This window comes from Plectropomus leopardus, chromosome 24 (genome assembly GCF_026936395.1).
Source record: "Plectropomus leopardus strain MGB_pleo_1.0 chromosome 24, ASM2693639v1, whole genome shotgun sequence".
NCBI classification, from domain to species: domain Eukaryota; kingdom Metazoa; phylum Chordata; class Actinopteri; order Perciformes; family Serranidae; genus Plectropomus; species Plectropomus leopardus.
Window position 1 is genome coordinate 8,485,191 of NC_142199.1, and position 22,900 is coordinate 8,508,090.

The following is a 22,900-nucleotide window of genomic DNA, read 5'->3' on the forward strand; positions in this document are numbered from 1 at the left end:
TTGAGGCAATAAATACCTTTTTCATTTTGCACGCGTCTGAACTGAGGCATTTGTTTGCCTGTTGGTAACGGAAATACGTGCCCTGCAGATACAGAGAAATGTTTCCTCCTCGTATAAGACTTGTTAGGAATGAAGGCGAGCATGTTTTCTGTCCACTCTCTTCCACTGCTGGTCATTTGGTTGTCTGAGTCATGAAACAGTCTTCAGTTTTACAATGCAGCCCTCATATGTATTTTAGTTTTATTTTAGTTCACAGTATAACAATAAGATGTGTTTTTTCTATATTTAAAAGATAAAGTTATCTACATTGATATCATGTTTCAGTCTTTAAAGTCTGACAATAAACTTCACTTCATGTATGACAAAACTTTAAATAGATAGTTCAGATTTTTAAAAGTGGGGTTGTATGAGGTACTTATACATACTCACTGTGTTACTTACAGAAGATTGCAGTTGGCATGTTCCCAGTTTGGAGAAACAGGCAGACTTTTTTGTTTTGTTGTTTATTTATTTGGTTTACAGTACACAGTATCTATAATAAAGTAATCACTTCCTTTTTGAAAAAAAATAAAGAAAAATAGAAAGAAAAATGAAATAAAAAATATAAATTATAATAACAATATATAACAATTTAAAATAAAAGGAAAAGGCCACAAAAAGAAATTATAACAAACATACAATTAGATAGACAATGATGGAGGGAGCAGCTGTGACGGACGGGTTTTGGTAAACCGCAGTTCACTGAGAGTAAACCAGCTGTTACAGATGTTACAAGGATGTGCAGTGAGACAGGAACACACTCGTCTGACAGTAACCGCAGCCTGAGAGACACCGACACCGACACACACACGCTGTCTGGTACGGGACTCGAGATGACGGAGATCACGGCAGTGAGTGGACACACTGCAGCGACGATGTGATCAAAATAGCTCATCTGAATCACACAGGCTGCCAAAGTGTGTGTTAACAGACTCTGATTTCACTGAAAACACAGATAAATGTTCACGATACTAAGCAGCTGCTCTGTGCATAACATGAAGGCCGAGCTAAGACAGATTGCTGGAAAATGTTTATGTGTAACTTTATGTAACTTTTGCGAACTTGTCGATCGGATCCAGTTGAAATTCTGTCTGGATGATCTTAAGACCTTCCCGATTGAAAGCTTCAAAGGTCCGTGCAAAACCTTTACCGTTTGTCTGTGGCTTTGCATCTACTGTTGATGTTTCGCCATGGAGGGGGAATTTATTATAACTTAACTGTACATGCTCGAATGTTCTCCAAACATCGCATGGTGGACAACAGTCCAGCCCTGAGCAGGTCTATATGCTAATTTTCTTTCAGTGTGCTCTGTAGCGCCCTACAATATTTCAAAGAGGCAGCCCTCCCACTGTGTTTCACCTGCATGTATGGATATGGTAGATTTGTCTATCATATCCACATGTACAATAAAGCCTCTTGGACCCACCCACCAAACCCAACAGGAAGTCGGCCATTTTGAATTTTTTGCTCATTTTGGCGATTTTCCCCCCCTTTGTGAACTACAGGATTATTCGATTGACTTCAAATTTAGTGGGTCCAATCTTAACCCCTTCACGATGGCTCGTTATCAAAGGTCCGTGCAAAAAAAATAGTTTTCCTATGGCGCAGTGATGAAATTTGTTGTTTGTCTGTATGACAATATTAACTAGTCGTAATAGTGCCACCTCCTGGCAACAGCAAGTAAGCCTTGAGGGACAATTATCATTGGATTTACATGATATTTACATGGTTTGGTCTACAAATGATGAACATCAAGATGACATGGAATTTGTGTCCCCTCCACTGCCACCTACTGGCCACTGGAAGTACTACACCATGTGAAATAACTCACTCTTGGGTCCAAACTCTCCGTGTGCCGTATCCGAATTTCACAGAAATGAACGACCGCTACCAGTATCCCGACAAACGTGGTGCGAGGGCCCTTTCATCAATGCTTGCAGCTTTAATTTAGTTTGTGTTATTGTGTGACTTTAAAGGTAACCACACTCTAACAGGTTTGGAAATTATCGCAATAACCAATTTTATTGAAATACCTGATCAAGGCCACAAGGGAGAGCGCCTCCTATTCTCTGCCTGTGATTGAGATGTTTTTACCATCACCAAAATGTTTTGTTTTTGTTTTGAAAGTAACATTCTGTATTTATATGTGCGTTGTTTCTCTTTAGGTAACATTTGTCCAGAGTGTGGCAGCGATCATGTGGTCCAGCTGGCTGGCCAATCAACCCCCCACTGCAGTACGCCCATCCAGCGCTCATCGAGGCCGGAGAGCGAAGATGATCATCTCGATATAAACCAGAGCACTCGGAGTGCCACTAAGGTTTTTTCTGGACAATTTTTTCTTCTTTCTATTTTCCCTTTTGCTGTAATTTATTCCCAAAATTGCTGAATCAGAAGCTCATCATTTCATCTTCATCACAACAGGATGATTACACAGACGCCAGCATCAGCAGTAGTCCCATCCTTGAAGCTGCCACCACCAACACAGACGACACCACCTTCATTACTGCCCAGGGAAGCTCCTTCTTCATCGGGGATGTTCAGGGTGATGAGACCTCCAGCCTCTCCTACAACAGCGAGTGCCAAAGTAAAGACGAGCTGGCTGGGAGCTACCGCTACACCACGACTGGTGTGACACCACCTGAAGTCACATCCCAGCCTGCAGGAAGATCCAGCCCGAATGGTGGGTTAATACTCTGTAAACGCTTCAGTCAGGTCTTGAACAATGTAAAAAAAAAAAAAGAATTAAGTTTCTTAAGAAAGAGTCAGTACAAGTATTAAAAAGTCTTATAAAATATTAAACATAGTTCTGAAATGGCACTTTAAAGTAAAAGCACAACACTCAGCACACACTATTTTTTTTTAAAAAAAGGCTGGCCCACTTGAGACACAATCAGACCTAGAATCACTGATTTGATGTACAAAATGTCAAAAAGTAGTGAAAACTCTCCATTTCTTATAGCCTAAAGTGACACCTTGATAATTAACTAAAAGCTCAAAGCCATTTTTTTATTTTTAGTGATATAAAAAAGAGAAAAACAGCAAATCATCACATTTTTAAAGCTGGTCCTATTGGTATTAGTATGTGGATATGATGAGTAGGATATTTTTTTGCAATCATTCATCTTTTCGTCATACTTATTTCTGTATTTATTTATGAATTCATTCATTCATTCATTCATTCATTAAATTATAAGACTTTGACATCACAGGTCATTCTAAACCAGCCGGTGTGAGGAGGGTTAGACAAAAGATCTGATTTATTATTATGCTCTGCACAAAACGAAATAAAAAATTTTAATAACGAAAACATTAATGGCTTAGTTGAAATGAGAAAAAATCGTGTCAGCAGTAGATTTTTAACATCCAAAATAATATTACGATGTTGGCAGGAGTCTTCTGTGGAGGAGGGCAGTGAAATATAACTCGAGCTTTATAACTTGATACGATTTCTGCAGTTCATATAGTCACCGTTAAACACATCGACTGTGGCGTGTGGTGTAAACTGTTTACGTCAGCTTCACTGCCTCCTCCTAAAGATATATCTAAGTCTTAATTGAAAGTGAACAGCGACAGGAAGTATTTGGATCTCGCGGCTATTGTGCGGCATAGAAACCCTTTGAGGTTCTCCGTATCTTTGTGACAGCATCCGATACCCCCTCGCAACATCTGTGTGCCATTTTTAGACAAACCACATGGTAAGAGTGCAACAAGACAGATTGGAATCATTACTGGAAGTGATGGGAGAGGAATGAAAGCCGGAGAGAGAGGGCTGAGGCATAATAATAGCTTTCTGTATCTTTGCTTTTTTGGATTACTGTAGCTGCAATAGCATGTCATCTGTCCTTCTCAAACCACACTGGAGACACTGTACTCATCCTGACTGACACTGAATATAGCATCTTTTTTTGGTGACACAGTGCGCCCATTGTTGTGGAGCAGAGGCCCTAATTTTCTTCTTTCCAAAGAAGTGCTTTGTCTCTAAAGATAAATCAGTGTGTGTGTGTGTGTGTGTGTGTGTGTGTGTGTGTGTGTGTGTGTGTGTGTGTGTGTGTTCATGCACCTTTCACCTTTCCAAAGCTCGCTGCCTGAAGGTTCAAAAGCCTCTTTATTCTGATCTCTGTTTGCACTCTCATCAAATGAGAGACGGCGGGTTTGTTTTGGCCGCGGCAGATCCGTGCCCTGTCATTTTTGATTAGCTGTAACCATTCATCAGCGTTCAAGTAACCTCCATTGCTGTTCATTGGTGGATTTATTGCTCTTTAATGCCTTTCTGCGTGAAGGCTGTTGGCTAATGCTGCAGTCTGCTGCAGTAAAATCTGCTGCACAAAAGCCAAGAAATATGTAAGTCTTCACAATGCTGCCAGCAAATATGGCTTTACTATAATATCATTTGAGGGAATAAATGAAGATTTATTCATTTTGAGCGAGTTTATCTTTTAATAAACTGTGTATCAGCCCTGGTTCATAAAGTTTTGTTTCTAGTAGTGTTGAAAAATGCTAATAAAAAACAAGACTGGATGTTCTCTTTAACTGCTCTCTAACATTATTTTTGGGTTTATGTCAGACCAACAATTTTAAGACTCACAAACTGTCCATGTCTCTGCAGACGATTTGGACCTTCTGTCTGAGGACTATGAGGCAGTAGACCATCGGCTGCAGCTCTTCCTGGATGTGGAGATCTTTGAGGAGGAAGAAGAGCTTCACTCTTTTCTCAAGGTGTGTAAAGCCTCTTTCCTACTGCACGTGGGTCAAATGATTCTGCAGCAGTCAGGGGTACCGTGAAACTTCAATTAATAGCAATATCACAATCATAGACCTCAGCAGACTTATATTTGGACAGGCATCTCCGTAGGATGGGCTTTTGTTTCCTTTCACACAAAATTGTTACAATCAAATTATTTTATTTACCCCTTTCAAGCCTGGGCAAACTGACTTTTTTCTCCCCAAAACATGGGAAGATGGTAATGAGCAACAAAAGAAGAAATGACCAGAGTACAAGAAAACTACTTGAAAATTAGCCCAAAAAAAGAAAAAAAGAAAAGGAAAAAATGAGAAACTAAAACAAAAAAGGCACAAAGCAAGAAATGACCTGGAAAAAAATCTTAAAACTTTTAATAACTCTGTAAAATAATTTTGAATAAATAATTATGATGATTATGAGCAAAGTTCACTAGACAGTTTTCCTTAGCTTTCCTTGGCGTCTCTTGTTTACTAAGCCAGTAATACCCTCTTCTGTGGTGCTCATGGTGTCTATAAAATTAGCTGGATGATTGAACTGGAGAGAATTATATTATTATAAATTCTAATATGAATGATATGCTGAGTGTGTAAAGTGTGTCAAATGTAAAACTGTGCCTTTTGCTACAATGCAATGTATAAAACTAGTATGTAAGTTAAAGATATATAAAAGCTGCAATAATAACAACATGACGTACATAAGCAGGAATAACAATAAGAATATTTACAATGTGTAACATGTAAAATGTAGCCTACATTCAAGAGTTGAAAGAATATTGCACATTTGAGTAATTGCATAGAGGATTGCTGTAGTTGAAATACAAATATAGATGTATAAACATGGATCATAGGGGGCTGGAGCCGATCCCAGCTGACTCCAGGAGAGGTAAAGCCTGGTAATCACAGGTCTGACACATAGAGACACACAACCATTGGCACTCACATTTACACCTACTGGCAATTTAAAGTCACCAGTCAATCTAACCTGCATGTCTTTGGACTGTGTAAGAAAGTCAGAGAACCTGGAGAAAACACACACTGATAGGGAGGAGAACATGCTGACTCCAAACAGTTTGGGCCCCAGCTGGCCATCAGGTTCAAACCCTCTTGCTGTGAGGCGTGCCACCTAACATGCACACATCACAGTGGAAAAGTTTTTCCCATCTAATCTTTGGCATGAAAGCGAATAAGTGTATTTTCCAAAATAAAAGTATTTTTTTATTAAGTTTAACTCTAATAAGTGCTGTCTGTGTGGGTGTGGTGGGATCAGGTTTGTCTGACATTGCTGGCATTGTAAACCAACAACCCAATAACTGCCATCGTATTTAGTTTCAAATGTTGTTAAACTCTGATCGTTTTCCAGCGGAGCCCTCCCTTGTTACACAACAAACAGAAATTCAGAAAACTCCTCAAACTTTGGCGGAAAATAATGTGTTTATGTAGCACTCCATCGCTGACAATAAGAAGCAGAGGAAATAGCTTCTCGAGGCCTTTAAATCTTCACTGCAGCTGATATTCGGTATTATTTCCAGACTCTGCTGTATAAGCCGAATTTGCCAGTGATGGCGGCCTGTGACTGATCACTCAAATTTAGCAGTGCAATGTTTTTATGTTGCCGTTATTGTTTCTTTTGTGATCGCGGTTTTAAACAGTCCTCCAACATATCTTCCCGATGGCCAAAAAGATTCCAGCTTAATGGGTGGTGACAGCTTTAAGACCTGCAACACTTCAGCTGCGGCTTCATCTCTGTCAGCCAAGATGAGTGCAGTCAGTAAATCCCCCGGGAGCCCCATTCAACCCACGATCCTCTTCTTCTTCTGTAGAGTCTTTGACGAGCTTTGTGCCCCCCTGCCGTCACTCTGCGTTCTCTGAGTCCTTTTTTAATATGCATTGCATCCTGGGAGCTCTTCAGATCAGCAGGCGATTGCTTTTCTCTGTCAGACACCTGGACGAGGAGCAAAGAGCGGAACAGGACCAAGCAAACCACAGCTGGAAACAGGAGGTCCCACTCCATTCATCTTAGTTATGTTTATTTATCAAGTGACAGGGGCTGCTCGCTGCTACACTCCTTTGCTTCAACTTTTTGGGTTGTTTTAGAGGACATAAAGCAAGATCGTGTTCTAGAGATTTGAATTTAAACCTCTGCAGAGCCTGTGAAAAACTGGTGTCAGCAGAGAATATGCTTGTTGTGGTTTAGTATTGAGTTTACAGCCTTGTGATGGCAATAATTATACTGCTGCGATCAGTATTCACAGGTGAGAGCAGCAGTTTTTGAGATATTGAGCCTCATGCAAGAAACTATATGCAAGCAAAAAAGTAATATTGTAGTTTTTCCTCCACTACTTTTATTAGATAACTGCTTTACAAATTAAGATTTTTTCACACAAACCAAAAACATGAAAATATACAAGTGCAGCTGAAACAATTAGTCAATTAATTAGAAAATTAATTGGCAACTATTTCTTTCGTGTAAGTCATTTTTCATGCAAAACAAAACATTTCATGGTTCCACATCTCATATATATATATATATATATTGTGCGTATGAGGAATTGCTGCCTTTTCTTTGAATTATTTTACTTATTAATTCATTAAATTTATTTAACCTTTTTGCATGTGTACTTTTACTTTTAATACTTAAATGCATCATCCTGAAATCACATTTACTGTGTTTAAGTGTATTTAACAGTAGGCCTACATCAGAGTGTTTGATACATCTTAAAATGACTTTTCTTATTTTTTCTCTCACCAGAAAATTAAGACAAAATTTAAGAAAATGTTGCTGCATGGGGCCCACATCCATTAAAGACGATGAACATTTTCTTTCATTATGTCATGTATTTCTTTTTCTTTGTGCTTTCAGATGTCAGCTGTCAAATTTGGGGAACCAGGAGAAGTTCCCTCTCTGTTGGTGGTGTCAAACCTGCGAGCCTATTTCTTGGAGATGACATCAGAAACCCAGTGAGTAGAGCAACTTTACAGGATACAGATTAGAAGCTTATTTGCAAGATTGCACAACTAATTGGAAGTACCTTTTACTGTATCTCTGTTTGAGACGCTCTGTTTTATTGTCTGACTCCCAAAACAGTCTGGTCTGCTCTGACTGGTTAGCGTTTCCAGCAGAAATATGACCTCATAAATATGAGAGAAATTAACAAAACAAGCAACCAAAATTACAGCCCAGTCACAAGAAGAAAATTGGTATATGTTTCTGCAAACCATGAATACAGTACATTTTGTACATTTCATATATGCATCATATTAATATTTTTAAAGTGACGCAGTATATGACCTGACTTTAATGAGAGATGTCGAGGGGATGGTGGATGTCGTGACACCAAGGTGTGATGCCTGCCAAGCTGCAGGCCGCTGTTCAGAGACCAACAAACAACAAAACTGTTTGTTTATCAGTGACCTGAAGCTCTTTTTCAGCCCCCTTAACATGGGTTTTAGGAACTTGTCGCTGTGTTTTCTGTCGCTTTTTAGCCTCCAAACTTTGGTGTTTTTAGTGACTAGGCTCTTTTTCTAGCTGCTTTATAGCCCCTAAACATTGTTGTTTTTTAGGCACTTGTCGCTGTGTTTTATTTGCATTTTTGCCTCCAAACATGGATGTTATTAGCAACACGATGCTGTTTTTCCAGCGAGGTTAGCAGCAAGGAAATCGTTTGGTTTTTACAGAGATATTGCTGCTTTTTCAGGAGGGGTTTTGCCCCCAAAAATGGGTATGTTGAGCCAAAATATGATCTTCTTCTAACCAAAACCAAGTGTTTTTCACCTAAAGATAACCGCATGTTGACTACTGTATTGATGAAATGTGTCAACGGCATAATAACGCACAAACATAATATATTAGTGGTTTGCAGAAATGTACAATGCCAGCATTTATCATGATTATTGTGGTTGCAGATGACATGTTTCTTGATGTTAGCATGTAGCTTTTAGTAGAAATGTAGGGCACGTAATAGAAACACTTGCAGTAGATACCATATACAGAAATCCATTATGATCCAACACCAGCTTGTCTCAAAAGCAGAAAAAAAGTTGGAAACAGAGTATTCAGAATGGTCTCAAGTCTAAAGTTGTTGTTCACAGGGATTATTTTTACCACATTGTTTGAAACTCTGGCCATATTTCATGTGAACATCCAACATTTTAACAGTATAAATATGACAAAAAAAAAGAAAAGGCCTAAAAGATGTCACGTATGTTTAAAGCAAGGTCATTGAGATTTTGACATGATGCATTCCAATTTATCAAAAGGGTAATGAAATCCTGCTCTGCAGTTAACAATTATGATTCTTAATGCTGGTGTGTAGTCCCACACCCTCTGTGTTTCGGATGTGGATTATATTGCATAACCTGCCCAGGTTTCTGGGTCACATCTTGAGAACACATTGACCCCGCCGTGTCTGAGGAGTCTTTTCTCCTCCGGCTAGTTTTCTCCCCCTTTGTTATTTTTTCTCTTGTCCGATGCTCGAATGAAAAGCTTTTCTTCTCTCATCAAAACAAGATCTGTGCCCCTCAGACGTGAGCGCACGCTGTGACGGCTGCAATGACTCCAAAGTTACTTCTCTTGTTCTTGGCCCTGCGCAGGAAGACAAACTATTATTCTGACCTGATATCTTAATCCTTGAAAAATGAGGTGTTGCGTAAGTTATTGCTGTGAGTAAACTTTAACAAACACAATTTAAAGTGTTGTTCTGGCAGTCACACCTCTAAGAGTCAGAGAGCAAGTAAACCGTTTAATCCATCTCACTGTGACTTCTTCTGCACTTTTCTGATGCCTCACGTCGTTTCCTCCCAGCAGAGGCCAGCTCTCCGATTGGCTGCAGAAGAAGGACAGCCACCCAATCATGGAGCTCAGCTACCTGGAGGTGGGACTGGGCTCTCAGAGCATCCACATGGAGTTTGGAGACGGAGGAGTGGCCTACACGCTACTTGTGAGGGACAGTTTACGCTGCAAACGCTTCTTTGGCCTCTTGACAGGTAAAAAGAAACACTGCCAAATAGAAGCAAAGTGGAAAATGGTTTCTGTTTAATGTATGGGAAAAAACATCTAAAAGGAAGTTTTATTTTGGGAAAGAAACTCACTGACCCAGCTCTTTTTCTACTTACTGGTTACACTGGTTGGACCCCTTTCCTCACTCTGAGGGAAGACACCGCAAAATAATCGAGGACTAATTAAAATTTTTCTTTTTTCTTTTTTTTTTTTTAAAGTCAGAGTACTGTTGGATCCCCGAGGCAGGTATTGGAACAGCATGTTCCTCTCACAGGCATTGTGCCGCAGAAACCCAACCTACTCCCCTCACAAACTCATACTATACCATATGTGTGCTACGTGACGCAAATCTCTGCCCCCCTCGGTATTGGGTTCACTCAGACTGAGTACATCCTGCCCAGACCAATGTGTCTGCGAGGGAGGACCAGCGGCTGAGAGGAAAACCTTTTATTAGACGGGGGCTCCTGCTCAGGCCTGGAATGTCTGGAAAAATATGGAAAATGAATTTGACAATCACCAGCCCTGAAAACGTGCACAAAAAAACAGGAAAACATCTTGGCACTTACGGAGAAGCTGCTCAGTACACATAATTTTGGGGAAATTTGTAACAGACAATGTGACGTATGAAAGTATTTTCCCCTAATTACTGTGTCATATTACCAATTTCAGGGTACAAGATACCAAACACAGGAAAAAAAGTTCATATTCAGCCAACAGACATGCTGATTAGAAGAGCAGTCCCACTTTTTCCACAACGCTCTGCCTCCAGCTGCTGTCTGATGGGGTTTCCGTCCAGCTTTCACTCATACACAATCAAGCAAAAATATTTTTGGAAGTACATGAAAAGTGTTGTTTCATAAATAATCTTCTAGCATCTGATAAACAGTTTTTTTCTGTTCATTCATTTTTTTCTTGCTTTAACAAGCTAAAGGGTTCTCTCTTTTTAACTCTTTAAGACCTGAGCAGTTTGGTTTGACTTCTTTCAAAAACATGGATAGCAAGCAACGAGCAACTTAACAAGGCACGGACCAAAAATAAGCGCGAAATTAGTAAAGAAAAAAAAAGTAACAAGAAAATTACCTGAAAATAAGCAACAAAAAGGGGGAAAAGCAGAAGAAAATGACATAAAAAATCTTTAAAAAATACATACATTTTTTTGTAACATAATTTTACATATATGGTTAAAATAATTTTACATGTAATTTTCTGGACATTTTTCCTTCGAATTTTTTTAATTTTCCACCCTTTTAAACAAATTTTCAGTGCATTTTCCTGTCACTTTTTACTAATTTCTTGCTGTTTCTTGTGCCAAGTTGCTCATTGCCTTTTTCCTCATGTTTTCTAAAGAAATCAAACCAGTTTGTTTAGGTGTCAAGGGTTAAATAGCTTGTGAAAGACATCTCATCACAGCACAAGAAAACTGATGTCAATCCAGGTTTCAGTGAGTTAAAAAGAGACCTGGGCAAGAAAGCAGCATAAAAAAAAATATTGTTACAGCAAAATATACAATCAACAGACGACTATCACGAGTTGCTTGAGTATAGGCTATGCCAACTTATTTTCCCCAGAGGAGTGTTGTAAAGAAAGCATTTGAATTAGTAAAGGAGAAAGAGCAATTTAAGGACTATGTTGGAATTTATTAACTTATCCCCTAAATCAAATCTGAACCTCCGACTGAGTCAAGTGACATTTAGGTGCATTTCCCACTTTTTCCAACACATACTTTTTTATTTTTTCTCTCATTCTCTTCTCTCTAGCTTCTCCTCTGAGAACTTTTTTCTTTCTGTCTAAATTCATAAACAGCTCGTTTAGTGTGTTGTATTCTCCCTGGCTGAAAATGATTCCAGATTGCTTTCAGGATATTATTCTAGACAGAGCAGACAAGTGAAAAAACATGAATAATGGCTTGTTTCTTAGGTGCATCTTCAAAAAAAAGTCTTCTCTGGCTGGTCATCATTTCCTGGTATTCTGCAGTTTGGCTTCTCTGCACTGGGAATGTCACAATACCAGACATTTAAAAGTCAATGCCAGTACCAGTGAAATTCCACAGTTCTTAATACCGAACTCAAGAACTGCGAAAAACAAAACAATAAAACCAATAAACTTAACCCCCTGAAACCTAGATAGACATAAATGTTCTTGTGCTGTGTTCAGATGCTTTTCACAAGTATTTAAACCATTGATAGTGAGAACATTGTTTGTTTGTTTTTTTGCAACTTGGCATTAAATGTCATGACATTACTCAAAAAATTGTGAACTCATATTGTTGCAACCCTATTAGCAAGAAGCTAGATGTAGCAGTGTATGTAATGTTAACACTTGCAGTGGCGTACCTGGAGCAGATGACCATATAAAGAAATCCGTCACTCACTGTCTCAAAAGTAGGAAACAGATTAGTTAGAACAGTTATTTGTTTTATTTTACATACGTTTACCTCATTATCTGAAACTCTGGCTACATTTAACATGAGCATCTGACATTGTAACATTATATATCTGACAGAAAATAAAGAAAACCATTATAGGTTCCCTTTACATTTCAAACACTGAAACATAAAGTATACTATGTTTGTATTTATTTTTATCCTCAAAGACAAAGATACTTTTTCTGATACCAAATTAGCCCCAAAACAGCTGTTGTAATACTCTGTCAGAACAAGTACGGAAAAGCTTAACCATAACAAACTTCGTCCATCGTCCAAGCTGGCTGGCATCATGTGGACAAAGACAAAAAACCACAACTGGAATGACACTGGCTCGAAGAGAGAGAAAGAGAGAGGATGTGGTTATCAGCGGCACAGATTTCTGGAGCTCAGAAACTAACCGAGTCTGACACAACTTCATTGAAACAGGAGAGAGAACACGAGGCCTCCTGAATCTGCAGCCAAAAGAGACAAAAAAAGATCCTCTGTTTTTGTTGGATCGTCGTTTTCTCTCACTTAGAGGAATTTGTCAGTTTTCGTTGCTGGACTCAGAGTGTGTTACAGGAGATTTTGTTTGAGGTTTTCGGTAGTAGCGTAGGAGAACGAGGGTGAAAGTCACCTTTAGCTGTTGTTTTTGAAAGTGGAAATCAAAAATGTAATCATTACCCTTGTTTCCACTGCCCTGTCTCAGCTGTGCGACATATCAAACCGTTGTGTGGTATTTGATTTCATGTGAAAATCATCAGGGGCATTGTTGGAGGCAGCCAAAGAGTCTGGGACTGAAACAAGAGGAAGCAGGAGAATTGATACAAAGCAGAGCACCATCTTAAGTCCGCTCACTGCAAAACGCTCGACACGTCACCTTTGCTTACATGTGATTCTGATCTTGGATGGCACCTCACTAAAACTGTCCATGTTAACATGTTATTTAAGTGTCGGTTAGTGTGACGCTCAACTGTTTCTCCTCAACAAATGAAAAATGTTTTGCCAATAATGTGGGGGACTTTGACTTGAATCCAGTGCAAATTTTCATGATCGAGCCATCATCTGTCATTTTTGTCCAAAATTACTCTCCAAAAAAGCATTTTACTGAACATTTTACTTTAGAAAAGAAGTGATTATGACGCTGGTCATAGAAATGAATGTGATTAAAACTGACTTGTGTTTTGCAGAGTATTTAAAAGCATTCAAGACATGACAGAGAACAGGGCAGGAATGTTGCATTTTGCTCCAACAGCAACACCGATGAACTTCAGCACATTGTAACAATTCAACAGTCAGAGTTAACATCAAAATATGATTTTTAGGAAAGAAAAACAGTTCTGGTTGCATGTTTCACAACCACTGACACTAGGGCTGGGCAGTCTGGCCTAAAAATAAAATCCCTGATTTTTTCACACCAAATTCAATATACAATTTTAATTGGTTTATTTTTCCTGTTAAAAACGAGCTACAAATAACTAAGAAATTACTCAAGACAAGTTTTGCTCTGATTCTAGCAATGCAGATTAACAAAGGCAAACTGAAAAATGTGGAGGGCGTCATGTCAGTTTTGCATATTTCCCAGTTTTGCTGTTGAAACAGTAGAGTATTGAAAACGACTGTCCATCCCTTTCTCGTGAACGCGATATCTCTAGAATACCTTGAGGGAATTTCTTTAGATTTGGCACAAACATCCACCTGGACTCAAGAATGAACTAATATTTGATGGTCAAAGGTCACCGTGACTTCACAAAACACTCTTTTAGCCAAAACTCAAGAATCCACACGCTTATTATGACAAGATTTAACACAAATGTTGTGGAAAATATTTGTCACAGCAGTCAGTGGACTTGTCTTTGCCCCTCCACACACCTATAGACACATTTCTGGAAATATGTGAGGGAAAAACATGTGACCCATGTGGAAAAATGATATTGATGAGAATCCCTTCTCTGTTCAATGCACCTTTTCCATAGGCAGGGTATTGATAAAGCTGGGTTTGTTTGGTCATTTTCCTCCACTGTTAATCCAGTATTGCACTCTTTCTTCCCCTCTCCTCCTCAGTGTCCCTTTAAATCCTTTTGAAGTCTGTCTATTCAAACTTGACTGTGAAGCCACACTACAGATATCCTCTCTGCCCTGTATTGTTGTCACACTCAATAACACGCTACAATCCGTGAATGTGAGCGTGACCCAGTGCATTGTATTCCCAACATTTTCTCACCCACGGATTCTATGGAGCTGAAATCTTACACCTGCAACCAGAGACCTTTTGGCTTTCTTATCCTGGTTACAATAGCAGAAGATGTCTCAGATTGAGTTTAGCTTTTGTGTTCAGTCCTCTTTCCATGAATGTTTGGGTGGGACACTTTTAGGCGACTATAACTTTTCTGTCCTTTGTAAATTCGAAGAAGTGTCCATTTGCCACATTGATAAATGTTTACCCTGCAAAAAATGATAACTCATGTTTTATCAAAAAGTCAACTATGACTGTCAAATCTGAGAAGTCAGTACTTGTCCGCTCTGTTTCCTCTCAAACTAAATGGCAGAGATTCTGCCATTTAGTTTGAGATGTGTTTGACATGTTGTGTTTGAACAGTCACACTCGGCTATACACCTTCCCAGCTGTTTCAACAAGCTCAGAACTGTGACGCATCTTTGGTTCCCACGGTTTTAAACCCAAATTCCTTCCCCGTGTTTTTTTGCTTTTAAATATTATTTAATCTTTGTTTTTTGGATACTGCACTTCATGATAATTGTCATTATAGATTGATCTTTGGTTTTTTTGTTTTTTTTTACTTTTTATTGTTGCAAAAAACAACACAGTAGTGACTTAACAGGTATAGCAATGATGGGAATGGAGGAATATATGCAAGGACATAATAAGAAAACAAGGTGACCTTCAGAAGTTGACAATATGATATATATATATATATGTGTGTGTATATATAAATGATAAGAACTTGCAGTTTGTGTTGATAATTTTGTGATTTATTATTTATTATAGTAATTTAGCCAAGAAAAATAATCTAAATCATCATATGTTTGTAGCATTACTGTCCTGTGAGAACTATGTATGTATCTCTAAAAAGTTTTTGTGGTGTCAAACTGTTTTCAGCTTTGTGATGACGCAAGAGGGCTTTTAAAGAGTTTATGTAGCTTCTCAGCACATGAAATAACACTTAATCCTTCAGTTTTTCACAGAGGTTCAGGACAGTATTGACCTCTAAGATGTACTGAACTAGAAGAAAAAGTACAAACACCTCAAATGTGTGCACAAGCACAGTACTTTCATAAATATATTTGATTATATTTCACCACTAGACAACTATATATAATGTTTTTGTTGTTATTTCTGCAGGAATTGTGCGTGAGATGGCCCACAAATCCGACAGCAAGCTGAAGTCCATCTCCACCACCAGACTCACCCCTCAGCACCACCTCTGGTACGCTCCACTCCACCTCCAGATGCAGCAAGAAAACAGCAAACATGTTTGATTTTATTTGTTTACGTGCAGAAAGATGTGGTCTGAGCATCGTTGTGCACATTTGTATGTGGTCAGGGAGGTGTGAGTTAAGACTGCACATGTCTGGCACATCTTTAGTTGATTACAATCAGCTCTTTTTAGACATCATTTTGTAAAACTGCACCGCTAAATGAGCTGGTAAACCACATCTTAATTTGGAACATGTGTGGGGCTACAAATCCTGAGTCATGTGGTGTCGTTTGTTATCACCTCTTGGAGTTTTTCTACACCTTCTTTGGTGTTTTACTCTCGGAAACAGGAGATAGAAGCGTTCTGTAGCTCTCACTGGAAAGGAATGTGGTTATCTTATTAAAAATATTATTTCAGTATTTCAGAGAAGGAACGTTTTTCATGAACAAGTGCAAAATGGGCAAAAGGCACACTGTGAATAACCAAACATTTCAGTGATCCAGACAGAGTGTAAATACCTTTGTAGAAGTAAATAAATAGCACATTTCCTTTAGTTTGGATTAGGAAATAAAAAGTGGTGCATTTTCTGTGACATATGTCTTTACCATGACAAGTAGATATCCACATACCAGTGCTAACAGTTACCTCAAATCTCCCAATTTGTCCTCAGGCAACAGACTCAATCATCAACAAATGCAAACAAATCAAAGTAGCCCCCACATGTGTTGTGATTCCAGCTAACCGCACTTGCAGTGTTTGCACAATCCAAGCTCTGTCAGCCATTATTACGTCAATTATCCCCTTTGCCTCACAGTTACTGTGAAATTCACCCCGTGATGCTCAAGTGCTTCCATCTGAGGTAGCACCTGTCAGCCAGGAGCCGCCACAAAACAACTCTGTCATCTTTATAAAACTCCGTCTGAGCTTTTGATATCACAGCAGACAATTTACGTGTGACTGGATAATTATTATGTGTGATTAACATTATTTATTTCTTCTGATCTGATAGGCCTTTGGTGTGTGACGACATCCAGGCAGACGTGGAGGATGGACAGCTGCAATTTTTCTACATTCTGGCTTTTGTGCTGCAAGGTGACAAATTTTTCCATCTGTATCACTCTACAGCTGCATGATAAAACGTGCATATACATACACATATATAAAACATACATATATGTGAGCATACTTACATATTTACATATCTGCCAATGCATACACATGCACAAAATAACTGAATTCCAAGAAATGATAATAATTATTATAAATAAGTAAGTGAAATAGGATAGTAAAATAATGTAAGTCTATCAGTTATGAGGAAAAGCTGAGGAAGAAAGGAAGAAAAGGAAGGTGGGCACTGAGGAAAAGGTGGAAAGTTAAGAAAATAAAAGAGGGATTGAAGCAAAGAATGGAGTGAAGATAGGGAAGGATGGAAAGAAAGGAAAGGATGGGTAGGAAGGGAAAGGAAGAAAATGAATGAAAGGAGGGAGAAAAGAGAAAGGGAGGGGGAGGAAGTCGGAGGAGTACAGGGGAAAGGAAGAAAGGAAAGGTGGGATGAAAGGAAAGAAAGATGTTGAAGGCAGGGAGGAAAAAGGAGGGGGAATTAAGAAAGGATAAGGAGGGATTCAAGAAAAGAAAAAAGGGAAGGAAAGGGGAGGAAGGGAAAGGAGAGGAAGTAAAGGAGTAATGGAAGGAAAGGAAGAAAGGGAAGGAGAGAAGATTCTGGCTGTTGTACAGCAAAGTGACATCTGTTTCTGCAAAAACAATCTTCATTATGTGTCCTATTGTAGATTTTGGGATCATAATCTTTTAATATTTCCCGCCAAATATCTGCCCGATATCATTCGTGTGTTCTGCTTTCCTGTGCGGGCTGCCATCTCACCGAGTCTGACCATGTTTTTGACATGTTCACGCGTTACAAGACAGATCAGGTTTCAAGACTCAACACGTTGTGTGTAATGACTCGTGAAGATGTAAAGATAAATGCTCAGTGTCAGTGGTGCTTATTTTCCACACTGCTATGTTCCTGTCAGCTCTTCTGGATTTATAGTGCTACTCTAAATACGACTAAAGATATTTCTCATTTCTATTGATAGTTTATTTATGTTTCACTGTGGTGAAAACCCAATATGCAGGATCATAAGTTTTCCTTTTTACCGCCTGAAAGAAAGTCGAGAGTAAATCACAATAAAACAAAATAAAATCACAATAAAACTCCCCATAATATTACAGTGACACTCAAAAGTGGGAGAAAAAATAAAAATGGATATCCGATTATCTACTCATAAAAAGAAAGAAATCAGAGGGAGGGAGTAAGGAAGGGGGGTGAAAAATGGGAAGAAGGTAAAGGAAGAGTGAAAAGACAGCAAGAAAGGGAAGGAGAAATAGAAAGGAAGAAAGGAAAGAAGGGAGTGATAGAAAGGAAAAAGGGAAGGAAGTAAAAGAGGGATGGAGGGAAAGGAAGAAAGGAGGGAGATATAAGAGGGAGGAATAAAGGAAAAGAAGTATGGAAGGAAAGGGAAGAAAGTCAAGGAGCAATGAAAAGAAGGGAAGAAAGAAAGAAAGAAAGAATGATGGAAGTAAAATAGGGATGGACATAAAGGAGGAAGAGGAGGGAGGGATGAGGGAAAAGAAAGGGAGGTAATGACAGTAAGGGGGATGTAAGGGGAAAAAAGCAGGTAGTAAAAGAAAGGAAAGGAAAGGAAAGGAATGAAAGAAAACTAGAGAAGCAGTGACAGCAAAGGAAGGATCAAAGGAAAGGTTGAAGAGAGGAGGAAAAGTAAAGAAAAGGAAGGAGGGGAGGAAGTAAAAGAGGGATGGAAGCAGGGAAAGATTCAAAGGAGGAAGGGAAAGAAAAAAGGGTGTAAATTAGGGATGGAATGGAAGGACAAAGGGAAATAATAAAGGAAAGGAACAAAGGGAGGGGGAGAAGAAATGAAACGAGGGAGGGAAGAAAGAAAAGGAAGTATCTTGTAGTAAAGATGTAGTAAAGCAGATACTACATCAAGAGGATGAAATACATATGACAGGATGGTATTTGGGCCAGCCGCTGACGTGTGCCGCCCATTAAAGATACGTTCACCTTTGGCCTAAAATGAGGCAGGAATTTGTTGTTTTGACTGCGGTGAGTGACAGGCGACTGTATTGATATGTGTGCGGCCCGTACATGTGCACCGGTGCTGCAGGATGCCTCGCTGTCTGTGCTTCAGCAGACACACATAAAGAAGCCAAGGTAGCTGCAGGCTACACACAGCTGTGCACTCCTGTGGAATTTCAAGTGCTGTAATTTTGGCGTGCCTAGATCTGCCTCAACCTCCGCTTTCTCTGCTGAAGGTGGAGAGATCTGACATGGAGTTTTGTGTAGTACCAAAACTCAAATTTGTAGCAGAGTGGTGATTTGTAAATCTTTTTTTAGTCTGTGATTTATGACTGCACTAAATCACAGGCTAGAATCAACACTGAAATGTCTTCTTTTCTTTTTTGTCAAAACTATATGGCGCAAGAATGCAAATTTCACTTATGAGGCTCGAAACAGTGGGACAAGTTAGGCCTTAAAGGGGCAGTTCACCCCCAAAATACATATTTTACCTCTTACCTGTCGAGCTTTTTATCAGTAAACAGCAGAGATGCCGGCCTTCTCTCCAATATAATGGAGCTAGATGGCACTCAGCTGCTCAAAGTGCCAAAACAAATACATTTGAATAACTCAACAGCAATGTCTCCTTCCAGAAATCCTGACCTGGTTACTCAAGATAATCCACGGAACTTGTTGTGAGCAGTTTCATGTAGGAACTATTTCCTTTCTTCCAAACTACACCTGCCAACTGAATCACTGCGCAGCGGGCATCTGCATCAGGGTTCCCACGGTCATGGAAACTCTGTAATAGTCATGAAAAGATTTGGAAAAGTCATGGAATTTTGTTGATTGTGATCAAATTGTTACCATAATCTTTCATGGATAACCTTTCACGAAATGTAACATCACAGCAAGTTAATTTCATAATCTTCTAATATTTGTCAATATGTGATGTTTCATTTACAATCATGTATGTTTCTCTATTTTCTCCCCACATTCGGTCTCTTCCTTCATGCCTGAATCGAGTTTGAATCTGATATTTTTGAAAAATGCCAGCCATTGGGGCAAGAAATGAAATTCGTTATTATGGGTCCTCGATGAGTCATGGAAAAGTTATGAAATTTTGTCCATGAAAACATGTAGAAACCCTGTGTTTTTGAATTTGGAGTGTCCCTTTAAATACCTAAAACAACAGTCACTAGTGAAAATTTGGTTTTCTTTGACCATTTAAGTGATTAAAAATGGCTCATATTTTTTATTTCAGAGGACATCTGGATGCCGTTGACAGTCCTGGCAACGAGGGAAACCCTGTACCTGCTCAGAGAGGATCACCAGTGGAGGAAAACCTCAAACAGCCTGACAGTGAATGAAAACAAAGAACCAAACAGCGGGAGCGTTACCATTTTAGAAACACTGCCAATCAGCTGCGTGAGCTCAGTGCACCTGTGGCCTTCAGATGAGTGCAGGATGGATTTTAAGCTTTATGATGAGGTGAGTCTGCACATGTGGTTTCGATAACTTGACAGTCTCTGCTGTATTTGACGCCTGTTTTTAATGATTGTTATAACTTTGATATCAGTTTTTATTTATGCAAACAGGCTGCAGCAGCCTGTTGCAGTTTGTTGTTTGTGTTGTCGGATTGAATTTTCTTGCGATTAGATGCTTTGGTTTCCATAGTGTGTCTCACCGTGTTTTCCTCCTGCAGACGGTGAAACAGGAGAAGACGTGGTGTGTGCGCTCTGAGAGCACGGAGCTCCTCCAGGGTCTGCTGGCCTGGGTCAGAGCACAGTGGGAGGCCATGTTCGGAGTAAAACTGCACACAAGCCTGCAAGACAAAGCAGCGTGATTGGGGAGGGCATGAAAAAAAAGTTTCAGACTTTGTGCTTCTGTGTGTTTTGTGAGCATGAATGTGTGTGTTCGTGCCGGGAAATGTTTAGTGAGCGTGAGCAAGGTTGTCTTTATTTTCTGTCTGCAGAGTCCGCACTCAGTCTGGTTCCATTACGCTCGTTGCTTTCATCGTCTTTTAAGCCAAGAACTTTGAATTGATTGCACTCATTCATGTGGCACACAAGACTGTGAAAGCAGTGGTTGCATAATTCTTTATCCTCCAGATACCATCCGGCTTTTTCTACAGCTGAAATGGAGTGTGCCTTGTTTCTTTTACAGCTGTTATCCTGGTGAAATGCACCTTAATGCATCTTCTTCAATCACTGTAGCATCAAGCTGAGGCAGAGCAGATTTGGAGTTTTGGAACTGAAAGGGCATTTTGTTGGGGTTTCGCAAGGAGCTGAGTTTAAAATATGTTCAGCCTCTGTCATTAAGCTGGACGCCATTGTGTTGTGATATCATGCGCTCAGCACGAGGCTTGGGGTGCCTTTTAAAGGCCAAGGCTCAAGATGGTGTCATCAAGGGTCGCTTCACACCCCAGTGAGGGTCTTATGATGTGTCTCTGCACTGTTATGTGAGCGGAAAAAGATACCAGAAGTGCAAATGTGCAGAAATTTTGTGAACTTCTCAAAGACGAACAATAGCAGATCTTGTCTTTATAACTGGGGAACAGATGTGTTTTTTTTTATTGTTACATTAATTTGCAACCTGGGTGTGTTTTTGTTTAGTTTCCAGTCATCTGTTTTTCTCCGTCGTCATTCGATAAGTGCAGTGGATTTATATTACTGAGTGTCTCAACTAAATTCATACGTTAAAGGGACGTTTCACCCCCAAAACCAAAAATACATACTTTAGCTGTGGTGATGTGTGTGATGTCTTGCTTCTCTCCACTATAATGGAACTATATGGCACTCCGCTTGTGGTGCTCAAAGCCCCAAAAAATACATTTGAAAAACTCAACAGCAATGTTTCTTTCAAGAAATTATGACCCAGTTACTCAAGATAATCCACAGACCTTGTTTTGAGCAGTTTCATGTAGGAACTATTTCCTTTCTGCCGAACTACACCTACCAACGGTATCACCGTGCAGAAGGAAACTTGTAACTCACGTGGCACCACTGAGCTTGCTAAAATTACAGCACACATCACAGCAGTGATACGCTTCATGGGTGTAGTTCACAAGAGAAAAAATAGTTTCTTCATGAAACTGCTCACAACAAGATTTTTGGAAAGAAACATTGTTGTTGCGTTTTTTTAAATATATTTTTGGTGCTTTTAACCACGAGCCAAGTGCCATCAAGTTCCATTATATCAGAGCGAAAACAGACATCTTTACAGCCAATATCTCCAACACTCGGCAACTCACACCAAAACAATCAAGACTGATAAAAAAGCAGTAAAGGTAAGAGAGAAAAAAAATTTATTTTTGATTTTGGGGTGAGCTATCCCTTTAATTTAGCACCTATATTAGTTCAAAATATAATACAGAGCCTCTGCAGCTGTGCATTATGTGTGTAGCTGCTGCAATGTGAACCTGCACATATTGTCATGCGTAGGTGCGGTAAAGATCAAAATGAACTCAGCACTGTTAATTTAGTGTAACCAATATAACTTAATTTATACCTTTGTTTTTTTCGTGGTGGGTTAATGCAAAAAAAGTCTTTTATTTTTTTATAAATAAGAAAAAATCTCATTTGATGTGTTTAAATAATTTAATTAAATATAAAATTAATGTGTTCGTTTGAAGCTTTTTGTACAATTTCTTTTTTATTTTAACAGACTGAAAGTTGTCGTAACTAAAGTTATAACAAGACGAAACATGAAAAAAATTGTCTTAATGTGTGAAGTGTGCGTAAAATGACTGACAAAAAAAATCTAAATTTCAACAGGGCAAGATGAGTTCAAGATCAACCAGCAGAAACTTCTGTATGACATAATTTTGACTTGTTTGAAACTTGTTTCCATCATTGGTGGGAAAAAAACAGCCCATAGAGCAGCTGTCTTCACCAGCCTCTTCTGCTTTATTGGGTAAGCCTAATCACTACAGTATTTCTGGCTCCAGTTAAAAGCAGCAACAGAGAGGGAACGCTCCTGAAGCTGCAGAACAAGTCAGGAATGTTTGATTACTGTATAAAACTTGTGGTGATTTGGTTCCACAGCATTCTCTGTGCTGCTCAGCACCAAACGCCTCCCTAAACGAAGCTCTGTTACAGTCCAGACTCAGCTGTGTAAAGGTATGTTAACCAATTTCACAGTGTAAATATTTCTTCAGCCACCAGTGCTGTACATGTGCTGTGCACATGCTTGTCGGAGACCTGGATCAC

At 39.2% G+C, this 22,900-nt stretch overlaps 1 protein-coding gene across 2 annotated transcripts in view; it reads left to right on the top strand.

Annotated features, from left to right (window-relative positions):
• stk11ip (serine/threonine kinase 11 interacting protein) overlaps positions 1-22,322 on the top strand; it is a 33,515-nt gene extending 11,193 nt beyond the window's left edge. Inside the window, exons 18-26 of one of the 2 annotated variants that reach the window (XM_042513065.2) lie at positions 2,205-2,356; positions 2,461-2,719; positions 4,646-4,755; positions 7,640-7,737; positions 9,584-9,762; positions 15,541-15,625; positions 16,626-16,708; positions 19,954-20,180; positions 20,395-22,322. In XM_042513065.2, coding sequence (XP_042368999.2) covers positions 2,205-2,356; positions 2,461-2,719; positions 4,646-4,755; positions 7,640-7,737; positions 9,584-9,762; positions 15,541-15,625; positions 16,626-16,708; positions 19,954-20,180; positions 20,395-20,535 — 1,334 coding nt within the window. In that variant the 3' untranslated portion in view covers positions 20,536-22,322. Of the gene's footprint in view, positions 1-2,204; positions 2,357-2,460; positions 2,720-4,645; positions 4,756-7,639; positions 7,738-9,580; positions 9,763-15,540; positions 15,626-16,625; positions 16,709-19,953; positions 20,181-20,394 lie in introns of both variants that reach the window. The other variant, XM_042513064.2, reaches the window with a different exon arrangement.
• The last annotated feature ends 578 nt before the right edge of the window (positions 22,323-22,900 follow it).